The following is a 14143-nucleotide window of genomic DNA, read 5'->3' as shown; positions in this document are numbered from 1 at the left end:
TTATGTAACTTCAAACATGCACTCATCTGATATGTATTTTTTATGAAATTTCTGATCTCATCATTGAAAGCTCATGAAGAAATGAGAACATTGTTGACAATGAACAAAATAATGGGCTCAACAGATGTTTGTAGACAAGGTCTTTAGGGTAAGCGGAAAAAAATTGAAAGAATAAATTTACATAGCTTGTAATGGTTGCACTGGTTGAGGGAAAAAGAAAAAAGAAATCGAATTATTTTAGGTCCTAACTATTTTAGCAAACCAAACTGTTTTTCTTACCATCTCACCAAGCCAAACAACATATGTTGGTTTAGTTCACTATAGTTTAATAGTTTAGACAATGGGATTATGAAATGCATCCCATCAGGAGGGAATCTAGCTAGATCACACAACCCTTATTCAAAATGGCAATAAAGAATCCTGAGTGACCTTATCTAGGTATGTTAAACCACAAGGATAAAGATGAGAAAAAAATACACTACTATTAAACTATAGTGTATTTTAGTTCAATTGCTTAAAAAACTCAAATAGCAAGAGGTGAATTCAGCTGTTCTTTATATCAACAAAGGAAACAGTCATAATGGAAGTTCTGAAGAAGTATCTGAAAATAGTAAAGGAAAATCGTGGCTCAATATCAGCCTACAGCATGACCTCCAAAAAGAAAAGCGATTGCCAAATATAATACCAGCATAGATACCAAGATTTCTAACAAATCATAAAAAATCTTCCAATCAGTTGGTAGAATAGCAATGCCTCACAAGTGAAATCAAGCCTCAAACTATGTGTTACTGTATTCATACATCTTCATAACTTTTAAGAAAAGATAAATCTTGCAGAAAATTGTCAGATGTGTATGTATATAAAAATAATAAGCCCATCAATTTACCAATATTCAGGCTACCTCATCAGTTAGACAATGAAGGCATGCATATTGAATAACAGAACATAACATAAGCTAAACATATCAGCAAATGTCCTGCCAAAAAGGAAGCAAGCTAGCATTTTGACCAAGCACTACCCTCACAGTGAGAAGCTAAAGCCAGTCTTAGAAGACTCAACCCACTATTCAAGCATAACAAAAAGAAAATAATCCCACAAGTTCAAAACTTCAGATGGCACAGCTTAGTCCTCATGAAGATGTTGTTGCTAGTAAAGATCAAAAATATTAATGAAGAACACGAGTAACCTTCAGACAGTGGAAGCGCTAACATCCTTCTCCTCCTCTGCTGCTCCAGCAGCAGAATTGGCCTCTGCTTCTGCTGCTGCATCCATAGCATTGGCGGTGGCATCTTCCTCTGCAGGCGGCTGCACCTGCTCCTCCTCTGGCAGTGGCTCCTCCACATACTCATTCTCAAATGCATCGGCCGGCACCTCATAGATCCTTACCTGCGGCTTGACAGGGTCCTTCACAAGCACATATTTCCCTTCATTTAGCTTCATGCAAAGGTCTACGATCGATTTTACAATCCCCCACATGTTCGACGTATTGAGGTTGATCTGAGCGGCAAAATCCCTTGGCTTGTAGCCGATCACACTCAAGATAACATGGTTAAAGTGGTCCCGGGGATGGACTCTAGAGACATAACCCAGTTTCATCAGGTCAGCGCCTGCAAGGAGGGCTTGAGCGGTCCACTTGGCTAGCTTGTTGGTGTTGTTCTTGAGCTCGGTGGCGAGAACTGCTCCCCTCTGTGTCTCAAGTTTCTGCCTCCAGTCTACCCCCGTGTACTTCGGATCAAACTCATTGAGAGCGTTCAGGGTCATGAAGGCTCGTTGCCCCTTGACGTCAGTCACACTGTGCACCTCACAGCGTGCGACGAGGTGAGTATCCTCATCGAGCTTCCAGCGGCGGTACCGGTATGCAACAGAGGCGACCTCCTCGCCTTCAGTAGCAAAGGGGTTAGGTTCATCAAACGTAACCTTGTTGCCATCACGCACAAGGACCTGCTGCGAGAAGTTCTGGTTGACGTAAGTGGCCTCAATGGCGAGGGAGTAGGCAGAGTTAATGTCCTCCTTGGCATCGGGGAGTGCCTCCTGCGAGGTCTCGTTGACGGAGAGGAGGTCCAGTTGAGACCCCTCGCGCTTGTCAAAGAAGAGCTTGTTGCCGACGCGCTGGATGACAATGTCCCAGGATGACACGGACCGCGGGGAGCACATGAGAGCAGAGAGGATGACGTCGGTGGCGAAGACGGTGGCCTTGTCATCAGCGGCGAGACGGCGGATGACGGGGTCGTCGGTGGTTGTGACCTTGAAGAAGTTGCGGGACTTGAAGCGCTCAAGGCGGCGCTCGTTCTTGGGATTGACGCGGTCGAAGGAGCGGTCGTAGAACTCGAGGGCGCCACAGACGAGGAGGTCCTCGGGCGGATCGGGGACGGAAAAGGAGAGCTTAGAGAAGGTGGAGAAGGGGATCTGATCCAGCATGGTCCACTCGGGCTGGATGTCGACGGAGGACTTGGGGGCGGGGGTGTCCCGGCGAGGACCGTGACCGCCGGCGGACGAGGAGAAGCGATGGTTGAGGTGATAGAGGCGATCGCGGCGGGCGCGCTCCTTCTCGGCCTCGCGCTTCCGAGCCTCAACCTCCTCGTCGCGGCGCTGCGGCAGCTGCGGGCGCTGCTGGAAGCGCCAGCGAGGGCCGAACTTGGGGCGAGGAGGGGGCTTACCGTCAACGAGGCGGAAGGACGAGTCATCGGTGGCCGCGCCGGCGAGGGCGGAGGACTCGTCGAGAGCGAAGTCGAAGACGGCGTCGCGGCCGCCGCCGGCAGATCGGGAAGGATTGGCGGCAAAGTTGGAGTTGCGGGTCCAGTCCGCAACGCGGCCGAGCTTCTCGGATCGGGAGAAGGGGGCGAAGGGAATGTTGGCCGGGTGAGCGGCGCCGTCGTGCTTGCTGAGGAGCGGGGAGGCGGGCGTCTCCGGCGGACCCCAACCGTCGGGGTTCAAGGGGACGGTGCCGACGTCGAAGCCCATCAGCTTTCCCGCTTCGCTAGGGTTTCAGATCGGGACGGCGGCCGCGAGAGGAAACGAGACCAAAGAAGGACTACTTTGCTCAGCTTTTTTGTCTTAAGGTTCGGGATGATGTGCTGATGGTTAGATCGCTTTAGGATTTGGGATTCGCGATCCATTTGGTTTATGACGGCTGGATCTTAATCCAACAGTCGGATGAACGCTCGCGATTATAAGTCATCACATCGGACCGGTATTTACCAGAATCATGTTTGGGCGTCGAGTCAGGTCGAATTCGGGTGCAATAGGACCCGATTGACATCCAATAGCGGATCCGGATCTTCGGATGAGGATGCAGGGGTCAAGTTAGGACACAGCCCATTAAAACTCTTTCGGATTATTTTTTAGCACTCGAAAGAACGGAGCAATGTTGTGATTCTTTCGGTTTACCTTTAAAGCTTCCTTTATCAGTCGTTTCATTTCTGAATGGTTTGATTCGATTCTCTAATAAATGACAAAATCGAGTTATTTTTTCATGCATACTCTATACGGTTTAAAAGCATCAAAAATCGTCTCATAAACTTAAAAGTTTGATTAAGTCGATCACATGAGAGTCGGTTACCTTATATTTTATCATCAGACAAGCTTTCATATTATGTATGATTTGTATCTTGAATATTTTATCTATCATCCGAGAGGATCTTTTTATATTGTTGGAGTTCATCGATTTGAGATATCTTGATTTCCTTATACCCAAAGAAAGTATTCCTAAGGGTCCAGAGTTCATACCGTATCAACAAGTAGTATCATTCGAAGTAAGAGAGTCCTTAACCAAAGTACATTCTCTATTTTTCATTATATTTTTTTAACTATTGTAATGCATGCAAGTCATTTTGGATATTAAACTCCACCGTTGAATCATGCCTCTAACAACTTATCTATCTCCTCCGTTGCTTTTTATCGATCTATTGTAAACTTATGTTTTCTAATGTACAAGGTCAATCCCTATCATCTCTCCAAGTCACTATGCGAAAATTTAAAAATTCATCCACGTGAAGTTGATAAGCTCGGCCTTTATTATAGCACTAAATTTAAAAATTCTAGTCAAGCATGATCCCATCCAACTCATCTACCTCAATATACAAGGAATGTAGTTGGGATCCGTCTTGAGATCCAATTGTTGAATGACCTTCTCGAAGAGAGGTAGAGGTTAAGTAGCACTACTAAAACTCTCGAGTTGCTCTTCAACTTTGGCTCTAGTATATAACTTTATCAATATACAACAAGTTGAGACTATAGTTTGGAGTCTGATCAGATTCAATCTTCTTGTAATGACTGTGTAGATCGAAGATATATTAACCAATAAAAATTTTGATTTGATATTTTTTTAACGAGGCAAGCCAAATGTCACATACAAGTTAGTCATCCCAAGTAAGGAGATAGAGTCACCCATGATATTAGTCAAAGTAGAAGATGTCAAAACCCATTTTCTGATAGACATAAAAAAAAGGTATATCGGTGGAACTACCTATATTGATCATTACTCCTTTGATAAGTTCATTAAGAATCTAAACATAGACTCCTTTTCTAATAGACGAATCGTTTGTTCCAACATGGGACTACCGATGATTACGTTGATCTACCTTTTAATTGACCCCTCAAGACATAGGGATAACTCCTTTATCTGTCGCAAAAAAACTTGTTAAGGTGACCTCACCCCTTGATTTGCACTTTAAGATCATAACAATCTTTGGTATCATGCTTATGGTCTCAATGAAATCTATAGTTTTTTATTTTATTCCGTCTAGTGTGGCTCTCTTAGTAGCTCCTCGTTGATATGAAAAAAGACCTCAGCCCAAAAAAATTTTAAGGCTACGGAGTCTCTTCTCAGACAAGAGTGACCCCTCGAGAAGGACCGACCCTGTGGTGAGATGGCTGTTGAGATCAGGATCACCAGCAATGTCGAGGATGAAAGAAAGACCTATGCAATGCTACATGTTTCCACAAAGGTTAATAGCAATTCTAGACGAAAAAAAGAACAATCTTTCTGAGGTGATGTATTCTGTTTCACAAAGTTACAAAGCAGTTCTATAGGTTTCACAAAAGTGAAATAACAATTATAGATGAAAGAAATAATTAACTATCCAAGATGATGTATTCTGTATCACAAGATTGCATATAAATTTTACATGTTTCACTGGATTGGATAGCAAATCTAGAAGAAAGAAGAACTACCTACTTGCTGGTATTCTTCCACATTGATCTCTTGTATTGATGATTATTCAACAATACTATTACACTGATGGATCTCTATGAAGTGTGGCTTTAGAAGTTCTATGCATTCAACTCACCTTTCTCTTTTTCTTGGATCTACCAAACTGTAGTTGAAATCCCATTTAAGTGTGATGGGCAGCTCTAAGTATAATATAATATGTTGCCTTCAGTTGTCGTGCATATACTGGATGGCGTTCGCGTGCGAGGATCCTTCTGGATCATTTCATCTATCTTTTATCTTCAAAATTGGTAACAGGTTGATGTTGAGCTTCTTTCTGTTGACAGGTATCCTTTCGGCTGGGATATCAAGATTGATGATCACATAATAGCTGCTCAGTTCTGTTGGTTCAGTGTATGAGCAATCATATTCCACCGATAGAAGAAAGTGCAGCCATTACTGTTGAAAAGAAAAGGCACTGTATCCATAATTTATGGGCACATAAATTTGTAACAAACCTGGTTATTCCCCTCATACATGCTGCAATTTAGCCTTCCTTTTCAAACAACTTGTCCATGTTAAACTCGTCTTTCCAGCTTATTGAAACACCTGCCAGTGAAAATTTTCTAGTATTCATGTACAGCCAGGAACTTTCTTACAGTTTTCTCTTGAAACACCTTATATGTTGAAACACCAGCAAAAATACTCTAGTCTTCATCGAAACACCTTATACATGTCACCAGTAATCCCCACATGAACATGAGCCACCACTAAAATGGTGAAAACGGTTAGAATCTCGCAAAATGATCAATCTATTCTCGATCACAGATATGAACTTAACAGCATTGTGACAGTCTTCACATACTCTAAGGTTCTTGATTACTCGAATTGGCTTTCCGGATGGCACATTTAAAATACCGAATGCAACTGCTAGCTTTTCACTGTGATATTTGAGCATGTGTTCTTTCTCTTCCTCTTCCACGTCATGCAAAACCATTTCTGTAGCTGATACATAGCCTTCCTTTTTCATTTTCATATCCAATTCCTCAAGAAAAGCATATATCTTATCCTTCTCAGGGTGCAGCATGTCCCCAACAGAAAATGTATGCACTTTATTGTTTGCCTCAATCCAACTAAAACCAGGTACCTTTTTTACACCCCTTTCCCGCATCATCACTCTCATCTTATTGACATTAGCCCATTTACCAGATGTTGCATATATATTTGAAAGAAGTACGTACATTCCAGCATTATCAGGTTCCATCTCAAAGATCCTTTTTGCTGCCTTCTCTCCCAGTTCAGTGTTCCTATGAATCCTGCTTGCACCCAATAATGCACCCCACATAGTTGCATCCGGTTCAAATGGCATGTCCTTCATAAGAGCCTGAGCATCATCTAGACGTCCAGCTCTGCCAAGAAGATCTATCATGCAAGTATAGTGTTCTGCTTTTGCTGTTACACCAAAATCTCTATGCATAGTATAAAAGTAATTGATGCCTTTATCCACCAATCCAGCATGACTACATGCAGATAAGACTCCGACCTGAAAAGTTGAAGATGGATGAGAATATGAAACTTAGGGAGGTCATTTCAGCACAGAAAAAGTGTGCTTGATAAGAAGCCCAGTTACATACCAACAGAATGCACCTCAAGATCTAGTGAGCGAAATGGAAGATTGTGCATTAAAATTAAACTTTGTAAGATAAAAATTTTCAACACAAATAAATCTTTTACAATCAGATAATTCCAAAAAGGCAAATGTAATTTGTATATTGAATATACTACTGTTATAAGGCGACTAGTGATTCAGAAGGTTTAACATATACTAAAAGAAAGAATAAGATGGCTGCATAGGTACAGCTGCAAAAATAATAGTAGTAATAATAATATAGTCATCTACAGCTAATATCAAGTATGAAAAAAGAACTGAGTAAGAAATGGAAAAGGATCTTCAAATAGCCAGCAGTTGATGCTTACTACTCATGTGGTTCCTAGACAAAAAAGATTAAGACAATTAAAGTTATATGGTAACTGTATGTTGACTTCGTCTATTATCATAGTTTGATTTAATACTACTATTACTGGTGATGTCCACTACATTTTAATAACTTTTATTTGATCAGATGATTCATCCTTGCATCATCAAGTACATTACTTTCCTTTCATGATCTCTAATTTCTGTTTTCAGTGACTAGTTAGTTTAGGGTTTTGGCTCATGTCAGCCAGGCAAAATAGGTAACTCTACTGGTATAGTGCAATAGAGCCTGCAGTATATTAACCACAAAACCACTTACCATGGTCACATCATCTGGTCTTGTATCTGTCATTCTCATCAAATTGAAGACTTTTAATGCCTCCTTTCCATACCCATGTCGAGCATAACCAGCGATCATAGTGTTCCATGAAACCACATCCTTCTCTGTCATCTCCTCGAATGCCTCATAGGCCTCATCTATGCTCCCACATTTGCAATACATTGCAAGGAGGGCATTTCCAACAAAGCAGCCCATTCCATATCCAGCCTTAACAAGCCTCCCATGCACTTGGTTGCCACACTCCAACATCGAAATGTCAGCACATGTGCTCAACACACACGTAAATGACGACCTATTTATTCTCTCACCATACCTACCCATCTCTATGAACAGCTGCAGAGCTTCCCCACTGGACCCCTCCTGAGAATAACCAGCAATCATGGCAGCCCATGAGACTGAATCCCTCTGTGGCATTGTATCAAAGATCCACCTTGCCCGTTCGACCATCCCAGCCTGAGCATACCCAGTAATCATCGAGTTCCAGGAGTTGACATTCCTACAAGGCATCACATCGAACAGTTCCTTTGCCTGATCCATCTTCTGGCACTGCACGTATGCTGCAATCATGGCATTCCATGAAACTGAGTTCCTCTCTGGCATCTCGTCAAACACCCTCCTTGCGTCTTCCAGCATCCCATTCTGTGCATACCCAGAAACCATGGCAGTCCAAGTGAAGACATCCCGAGAAGGAGATTCGTCAAAAAGCCTCGTTGCTACAGACATATCCCCATTCTGGGCATAACCCGAGATTAAGGTGTTCCACGAAACGATGTCCCTCTCCGGCATCCGATCAAAGAGCTGCAGGGCTTCGGCAAGACTCCTCCTTTGCACATAACCAGCGATCATCGCATTCCAAGATACGGTCCCCCAGTCAGAATTCGAGTCAAAGAGCCGCCGCGCCAACTCCAGGCGTCCGTTCTGCACGTAGGCAGCAAGGATGGCGTTCCAAGAGATGGCATTCTTGTGGGGCGTGCGGTCGAAGATCTCGCGAGCCTCCTCGACGAGGCCGCTCTGGGCGTAAGCGGAGATCATGGTGTTCCAAGTAACGGTGCCCTTCACGGGCATTTGGTCGAAGAGGCGGCGGGCGGAGGCAAGGTCGCGGTTGAGGACATAGCCGTGGATCATAGTGTTGAAGGACACAAGATCCGGGTCCGGAATGGCGTCGAACAGGCGGAGGGCGAGGGAGAAGCAGCCGTTGGAGAGGTATCCGGAGAGCATGGCGTTCCATGAGACGGTGGTGCATCGGGGCATGCGGCGGAAGATGGCGGCGGCGGCGGCCATTCGGCCGTGGCGCATGTGGGCGGTGATGTCCTTGTTCCATCGCACAACCTCGGAGTCGGACGCCAGAGGAGGCGGGTTCTTGCCGCGCTTGGTAGTCCGGCGACGCTTGGTAGTCCGGCGACGCTTGGTTGGGTTCAAGACGGAGGGTGGGTTGGAGGCGGCAACGGCCGCGTGGAAGCGGCGGGTGAAGTCCTTGCAGCGGGGAAACATAGTTCGGTAAGGTGTTTGCGAAAATTGGCGTTGCTTTAAGCTAAATGACAGGTTTCCTTCGGTTTATTTTTTTATTAAATGTATTAATATATTCCATGATTCCATCAACACTAAAGAATTGTGACAGTTGAAATTATATATATATATATATATATGATCGATAACAAGAAATTGAATTGACATAAGAAAAATGCAGCATAATAACTTGACCACCCAAAAAGAAAGGGAAAATATACTACTTTTTTACCCTATGCAGCAGTTACCGACAACTATTTATGTAGTGTGTTTTAACAGGTAAAGGAATATTTATTTTTTTAAATAAAAATATTATATTAAATTAGTCATCACTATGTGAAATATAATAATCATCAAAATTGGGGGCTCATGATTTGTAAGATTAAGATATCTATCCAAATATGTAAAGAAAAAAATTATTGAGCTAGTATGCAACTGGTTGAATGTCTAGTATGATTGTACATACATATCTCCCAAATGGTGTTGTTGATTGAGTTAATGAGTTGAAGGGAGTCTAAATAAACTCTAATATGATGTAGGGTGTGGAGTTGTGCTTATTTGAGCCCTTCCATCATCCGCATAGCTTTGCTACCATCGACGCCAAGTACAATATGTCATTCCCAATCCTTGATCATGTATCTTCCTAATGCAAGTCCACAAATCGAAGCTATTACAGTCAAGACTTAAGGATGAAAATAATTTTTGTTCTGCACGAACATTCTGCGTCAAATTGGCCCCCTCAAGTGCGTCAACAGGACACAAATCATTTGTGTCACCAATAATATTACAGAATAGGAAAAACCTATTAAAACAGTGATTACCAAAGTGACAATTGATAACGAAGCTCTTAATCCAGTGGCAATCATGCTTTGAGAGATCGGCCCCTCGTTTAATCAAGTTCTAGCTCTTCAATCGTACAAGGTCTGGAATGAGTAGGGAATCTTTTTCTCGGATCAAGCTTAAAACAAAAAAACAAAGTACAAAGAGAAAATAGCTAAAAGACGAGAGATAGACAAGGTTGGCAACCAAGAGCCATCGCTTTCTAAGTCCTAATTAGATCACTAAATGATGTTTATGTTAATGCACTTGATTGCTTGGGATATTATTATGTCCTGCTAAAATTTAATGTGAGTCTAAGAGTACATGATTTTTAAATTACTAATAACTCAATGTGTGCACTAAATTGATTGGTAATGAAAAAACCACTAGGAATATATTTTTTTAACATTACTATTTACAAGGTTTTTATAATTTTTTAATATAAAAAGATAAATAATGAAGATAAAATTTAACTTTATAATCTTGCGATGATTTATCAAAATATTTATCTCTAAGAGCTGAAATTTTTGATTGTTAATGTATTTGTGTCGTCTATATCTTATCAATCATATCAATACAATATGATTAAGAATGCATTAGTCACTAATTTTAATTAAGAAGAGACATCTTAAGAGTTGTCTGTCACAAAGTTATTGTTACAATTAGCTTTTTCTTTATTGCTAGAGTGAATGGAATTACTTGTGCAGTTTTATTAAAATTAAATAGTAAATGCTTGGGATTAGATGGCTCTGTATTCTACTGCAAAGGAATAATTGATTATACATTAAAAATATTGTAGACTGATTCATAATTAATATAGATATATTTTCTTTGCAAAAAGAAAACCATATTTGTTTTTTTGGGGATAAATCTGGGCTAGTGAGGTCCGAAGTTAGCAGTCCTCAGACCTGTCAAATGTCCACAAAAGGCTGCAAAATTAAAATCCATAATATAAAGGATGCTCCCAGATAAATCTAAATCTCCCTTTAGAAAAGGAATGTCATTGTCATGCAGTGTATCTGTGTTGGATTGATTTGGGCAGGGAATATGACCTTTCAGATGTGGGGAGGTAATCTTTATGATTGTTAATGTGTATAAGATGAAAAGATATGGACTGAGAGGATAATCTAATATCACTAATGAATAAAAGCTTTAATTTATATTATTATTTGACCCATGACCTATAAACTTAAATCTTAAGTTGAATTGCTGCTTAAAAAAAAGTCAAGTTAATGATGCGATCGAATGAGAATAAATCATACCATCATGACGGAAAAAATGTAAATAAGTGAATCATCCAATAGCATAGGAAAGTTGATAGATTCTCAAACTTATCATCATGACGTGAGCATGCTTTCTGGTTTGGTCAAAGTCCCACTCACAAAGCCAATGGAAGTAGGTGAGGTGTTGCCTTCGATTTGATCGAATGCGGCCAGTAAAAGCTAGTGAGATCAAGTCTCACCTTCCCCTGAAATTGTAATTCTGTTAATTTCAAGATCTCAATTTGAAATTTCGTTGGCCAAATTGATTTCGAGGCCGTGAGAACGGAAGATATATGCAATAACGGAATGCCATCACACTGTGTTGTTAAAACAGTTTATATACGAGCATGATAACTTGTAAAACCAATCGAAGGGACCATGAAATTTCAAATATGTAGATCTTCATTTTTGATGCAACGAAATTATATTTATATAAAAAAATATATATATATATATAAGAGAAAAAGAAATTAGAGCCAGAGAGCACCGGCTTCTTTCAAGATGGGGACGAGCTCGCCGGTGATGTGGACGGCGACGAGGCGATCCAGGCCCCCCAGCAACCTGCCCCCGACGAACACCACCGGGAGCATCGCCGGCGGCCGGCGATGCCCCCCGAGGGCCTCGATCTCGGCCGCAGCCTCGACCAGATCCGTCGCCTCCCCCGCGGCCGCGGCCTCCTCGCCGACCTCGCACACCGCAGGGTTGACCCCGAGCCCCAGCAAGAGGCGCCTCGCCGCGTGGCATATGCAGCACCCCCTCTGCGCCACCACCACCACCGGGTTCTCCGCCACCATCTGCTTCATTGCCCCGTCGCCTTCACCACCGAGAAAGGGGGAGGAGGTGGACGACGACGATGAAGACCGGGAAGAGGAGGGTGTGAGCAAGCCGTCCTGTCCGCCGCCGACGGCCGCACGGTCCCTGTTGCTCGCCGGCGAGGGGAATCGCGTCCGCGCCGATCGGCACCGGGTCGCTTTCCGCATCCTAACCTGGGGCAAATTAAGGAGAGAATTTGGGAGAAAGTACACAGAAATCAGAGAAGGGAGGCGGATACGGTTATATAGTGGAGGGGCCGATGACGTCAGGAGAAGCTTCTTCTTCCCACAAGTCGTCGGCAGTTAGGGAGGCGCGCTCTGTTTCTCCTGCTCGTTCATCACGGGCTTGGGTTCTCCCTGACGCGAGTCGCACACGTGTCCTTGCGGATCGTGGATGACGGCGGCCTGGCGTCAGCCCCGCCTACGCGATGCTCGTGACGTCAGGCGTGAGCCTAACTGGTGCGGGGCCCACGGATATAGCCTGCGATCGAGCGACAACCACGTCTCATGCGACGTGGCGTCATTCCTCTCGGCGCTATCTGCCGTAACGACGGTAGGACAATGAGCTGTGGATGTCAGTGCTGATTTCATGCATTATCTGTGATTTCCAACAGCAAACCCATTCATGCTATTATTTGAATTGCCTTTGTTCCATTTCGATCCTTGCATTTATAAAAAATTGGATCATTATTGTATACAGTGTTGGTGAATATTTGTGCCGTAACCGATGAGTCAGCACGGCTCAGTCCACGGGTCGATGTCGGGAGTCTTCTGCCGATTGAGTTGGACGCCGAGGTAGGTTTGCGTCTCTCCGTTCTCAAGCTGGTTGACAGCTTGCCTTCGTTCATTGGATGGTGATTCCCAGGTTGAGATGCTCGCGGCTCAGGGGTGATTGCTTGCTTGCAAAAATAGTTTTCATCGGGTGATTCCCGACTTTGGCCCCTCCAACGAACAAGTCAGTTATGGATTGAATTGTTTATGCCTCTCCTTGGGTCGGTTGCCGGACATAGGCTTTTATATTATTGTACGAGGGTCAGTCGCTCGCGGGTTTAGTGTGGTGGCTGATCCTCGAGGGACGAGACGGTACCATGCGGCCGCTGTCCCGGGACGTGCGGGACAGTGTCGGCGGTGCCCTGAGCTTCCAAGACGAGACATGTCGAACAGTGCCTCGGTACAGATTCTGACTTTGTGTGTGGGAGTGCTTCCCTTGCTGACCTGGTTGTAGCGCGACGTGACATCGACTGTGACGTGTCTTGGACCCAAAATATACCTTCTCATACAACACTAAATATTATATATTATATTTTAATCTGTGAACATTTGTAATTATAATTAAATCCGTATAACCGGTTATTTAGTCTTTCTTTGGATAGAGCAATGATTGGAGTGTTAAATATTTATTTTTTTTGGGTTTATCACCCATAAAAAAAAAAGCCCTCATCTTGCGTCTAAAAATAGCTTAGTTTCGATATTTAATAAATTTTCGATATATAACTAATATAGATAAGTTGACATGTTAATGATTTACCTCATGTTGACACCATGTTAGTGCTTAGACGATAATATATCATCACTCATATTATCAATCATGTCATTGTTGAATCCCTAGTAACTTAATCCTGATAGATACTCTGTATTAGTTTTAATTTAAATTGTCTTTTATCGTATATAATTAGAGTTCTTCCAATTGTATAGGATCAACTTTGAGTATTACAGAAGTCTTATTATACATTGGGTGTCAGAATCTTTCATAAATTTTTCTAATTCCATATTCATGCGGAATAAATTATATACTTAGATATGGGATGACCCATACAACATGTCTAGTTATCAAATTTAACTTTAATATAAATAAAATATCATAACAAAAGATTTGAGTGAACATTCATTGCTCAAAGTTATATGATTAGTTATCTTTTAATCTTTTATGGTTATAAGCGAATAAGTGAGTTTACATAAAGACTCATTAATTTTATATGATTATTGAATTGTTAATTAAATAAATAAAAAATTATGATTGTCATATAATTCTCAAAATAGGATAGGATTTCAGAATATCGATTTCATAAAAAATTAAGTTACAATATCGTCCTTGAGAGTATATCAATGAACACCTATAACACACAATATTGTGAAATGGATTTTTGTTGAAGAAGGAAATTTTATTGAAGCTGTTTTTTTTAATCTGATGAAATATGGTGAATTAAAAATAAAATTTTATAAAATATATTTATTTTGAATATATTATTATCATTTTTGATCTCGAACTCAGATGAATTT

The 14143-nt window shown here is 42.1% G+C and overlaps 3 protein-coding genes across 5 annotated transcripts; all 3 read right to left on the bottom strand.

Moving 5' to 3' along the window:
- Positions 1-931: 931 nt before the first annotated feature.
- LOC135627308 (eukaryotic translation initiation factor 3 subunit D-like) lies at positions 932-3040 on the bottom strand. Its single transcript, XM_065133388.1, has one exon. The coding sequence runs from the start codon at positions 2959-2961 to the stop codon at positions 1189-1191; it is 1773 nt and encodes a 590-aa protein (XP_064989460.1). The 5' UTR covers positions 2962-3040; the 3' UTR covers positions 932-1188.
- Positions 3041-5043: 2003 nt separating this feature from the next.
- Positions 5044-11541, bottom strand: LOC103986359 (pentatricopeptide repeat-containing protein At4g02750). 3 transcript variants are annotated; one of them, XM_065133218.1, is made up of 3 exons: positions 11172-11541; positions 7444-8937; positions 5044-6692 (listed from the first exon to the last, which is right to left on the bottom strand). In XM_065133218.1, exons 2-3 carry the CDS (start codon positions 8758-8760, stop codon positions 5886-5888), a joined length of 2124 nt encoding a protein of 707 aa, XP_064989290.1. In that variant the 5' UTR covers positions 8761-8937; positions 11172-11541; the 3' UTR covers positions 5044-5885. The 3 variants fall into 3 exon arrangements, with proteins under 3 accessions (XP_064989290.1, XP_064989231.1, XP_009402626.3); XM_065133159.1 differs by having other exon boundaries at positions 11052-11174; XM_009404351.3 differs by lacking the exon at positions 11172-11541 and adding an exon at positions 9792-9918.
- LOC103986369 (monothiol glutaredoxin-S9-like) lies at positions 9585-12031 on the bottom strand. The gene is made up of 2 exons (XM_009404365.3): positions 11539-12031; positions 9585-11257 (listed from the first exon to the last, which is right to left on the bottom strand). The coding sequence occupies exons 1-2, from the start codon at positions 12029-12031 to the stop codon at positions 11241-11243; spliced, it is 510 nt and encodes a 169-aa protein (XP_009402640.2). The 3' UTR covers positions 9585-11240.
- Between the last annotated feature and the right edge of the window lie 2112 nt (positions 12032-14143).

This window comes from Musa acuminata, chromosome BXJ1-1 (assembly GCF_036884655.1).
Source record: "Musa acuminata AAA Group cultivar baxijiao chromosome BXJ1-1, Cavendish_Baxijiao_AAA, whole genome shotgun sequence".
NCBI classification, from domain to species: domain Eukaryota; kingdom Viridiplantae; phylum Streptophyta; class Magnoliopsida; order Zingiberales; family Musaceae; genus Musa; species Musa acuminata.
The sequence above is the reverse complement of the archived record's forward strand: the minus strand, read 5'-3'. Positions and strand labels throughout refer to the sequence as shown.

Coding starts and splice junctions, on each gene's coding strand:
- LOC135627308 (XM_065133388.1), bottom strand. CDS start 2,961: ATGGGCTTCGACGTCGGCACCGTCCCCTTGAACCCCGACGGTTGGGGT.
- LOC103986369 (XM_009404365.3), bottom strand. CDS start 12,031: ATGCGGAAAGCGACCCGGTGCCGATCGGCGCGGACGCGATTCCCCTCG.
- LOC103986359 (XM_065133159.1), bottom strand. CDS start 11,096: ATGCTATTGGATGATTCACTTATTTACATTTTTTCCGTCATGATG. Junction 8,938..11,051: donor ACATTTTTTCCGTCATGATG/GTATGATTTATT, acceptor CCCCGCTGCAAG/GACTTCACCCGCCGCTTCCA. Junction 6,693..7,443: donor GACCAGATGATGTGACCATG/GTAAGTGGTTTT, acceptor TCAACTTTTCAG/GTCGGAGTCTTATCTGCATG.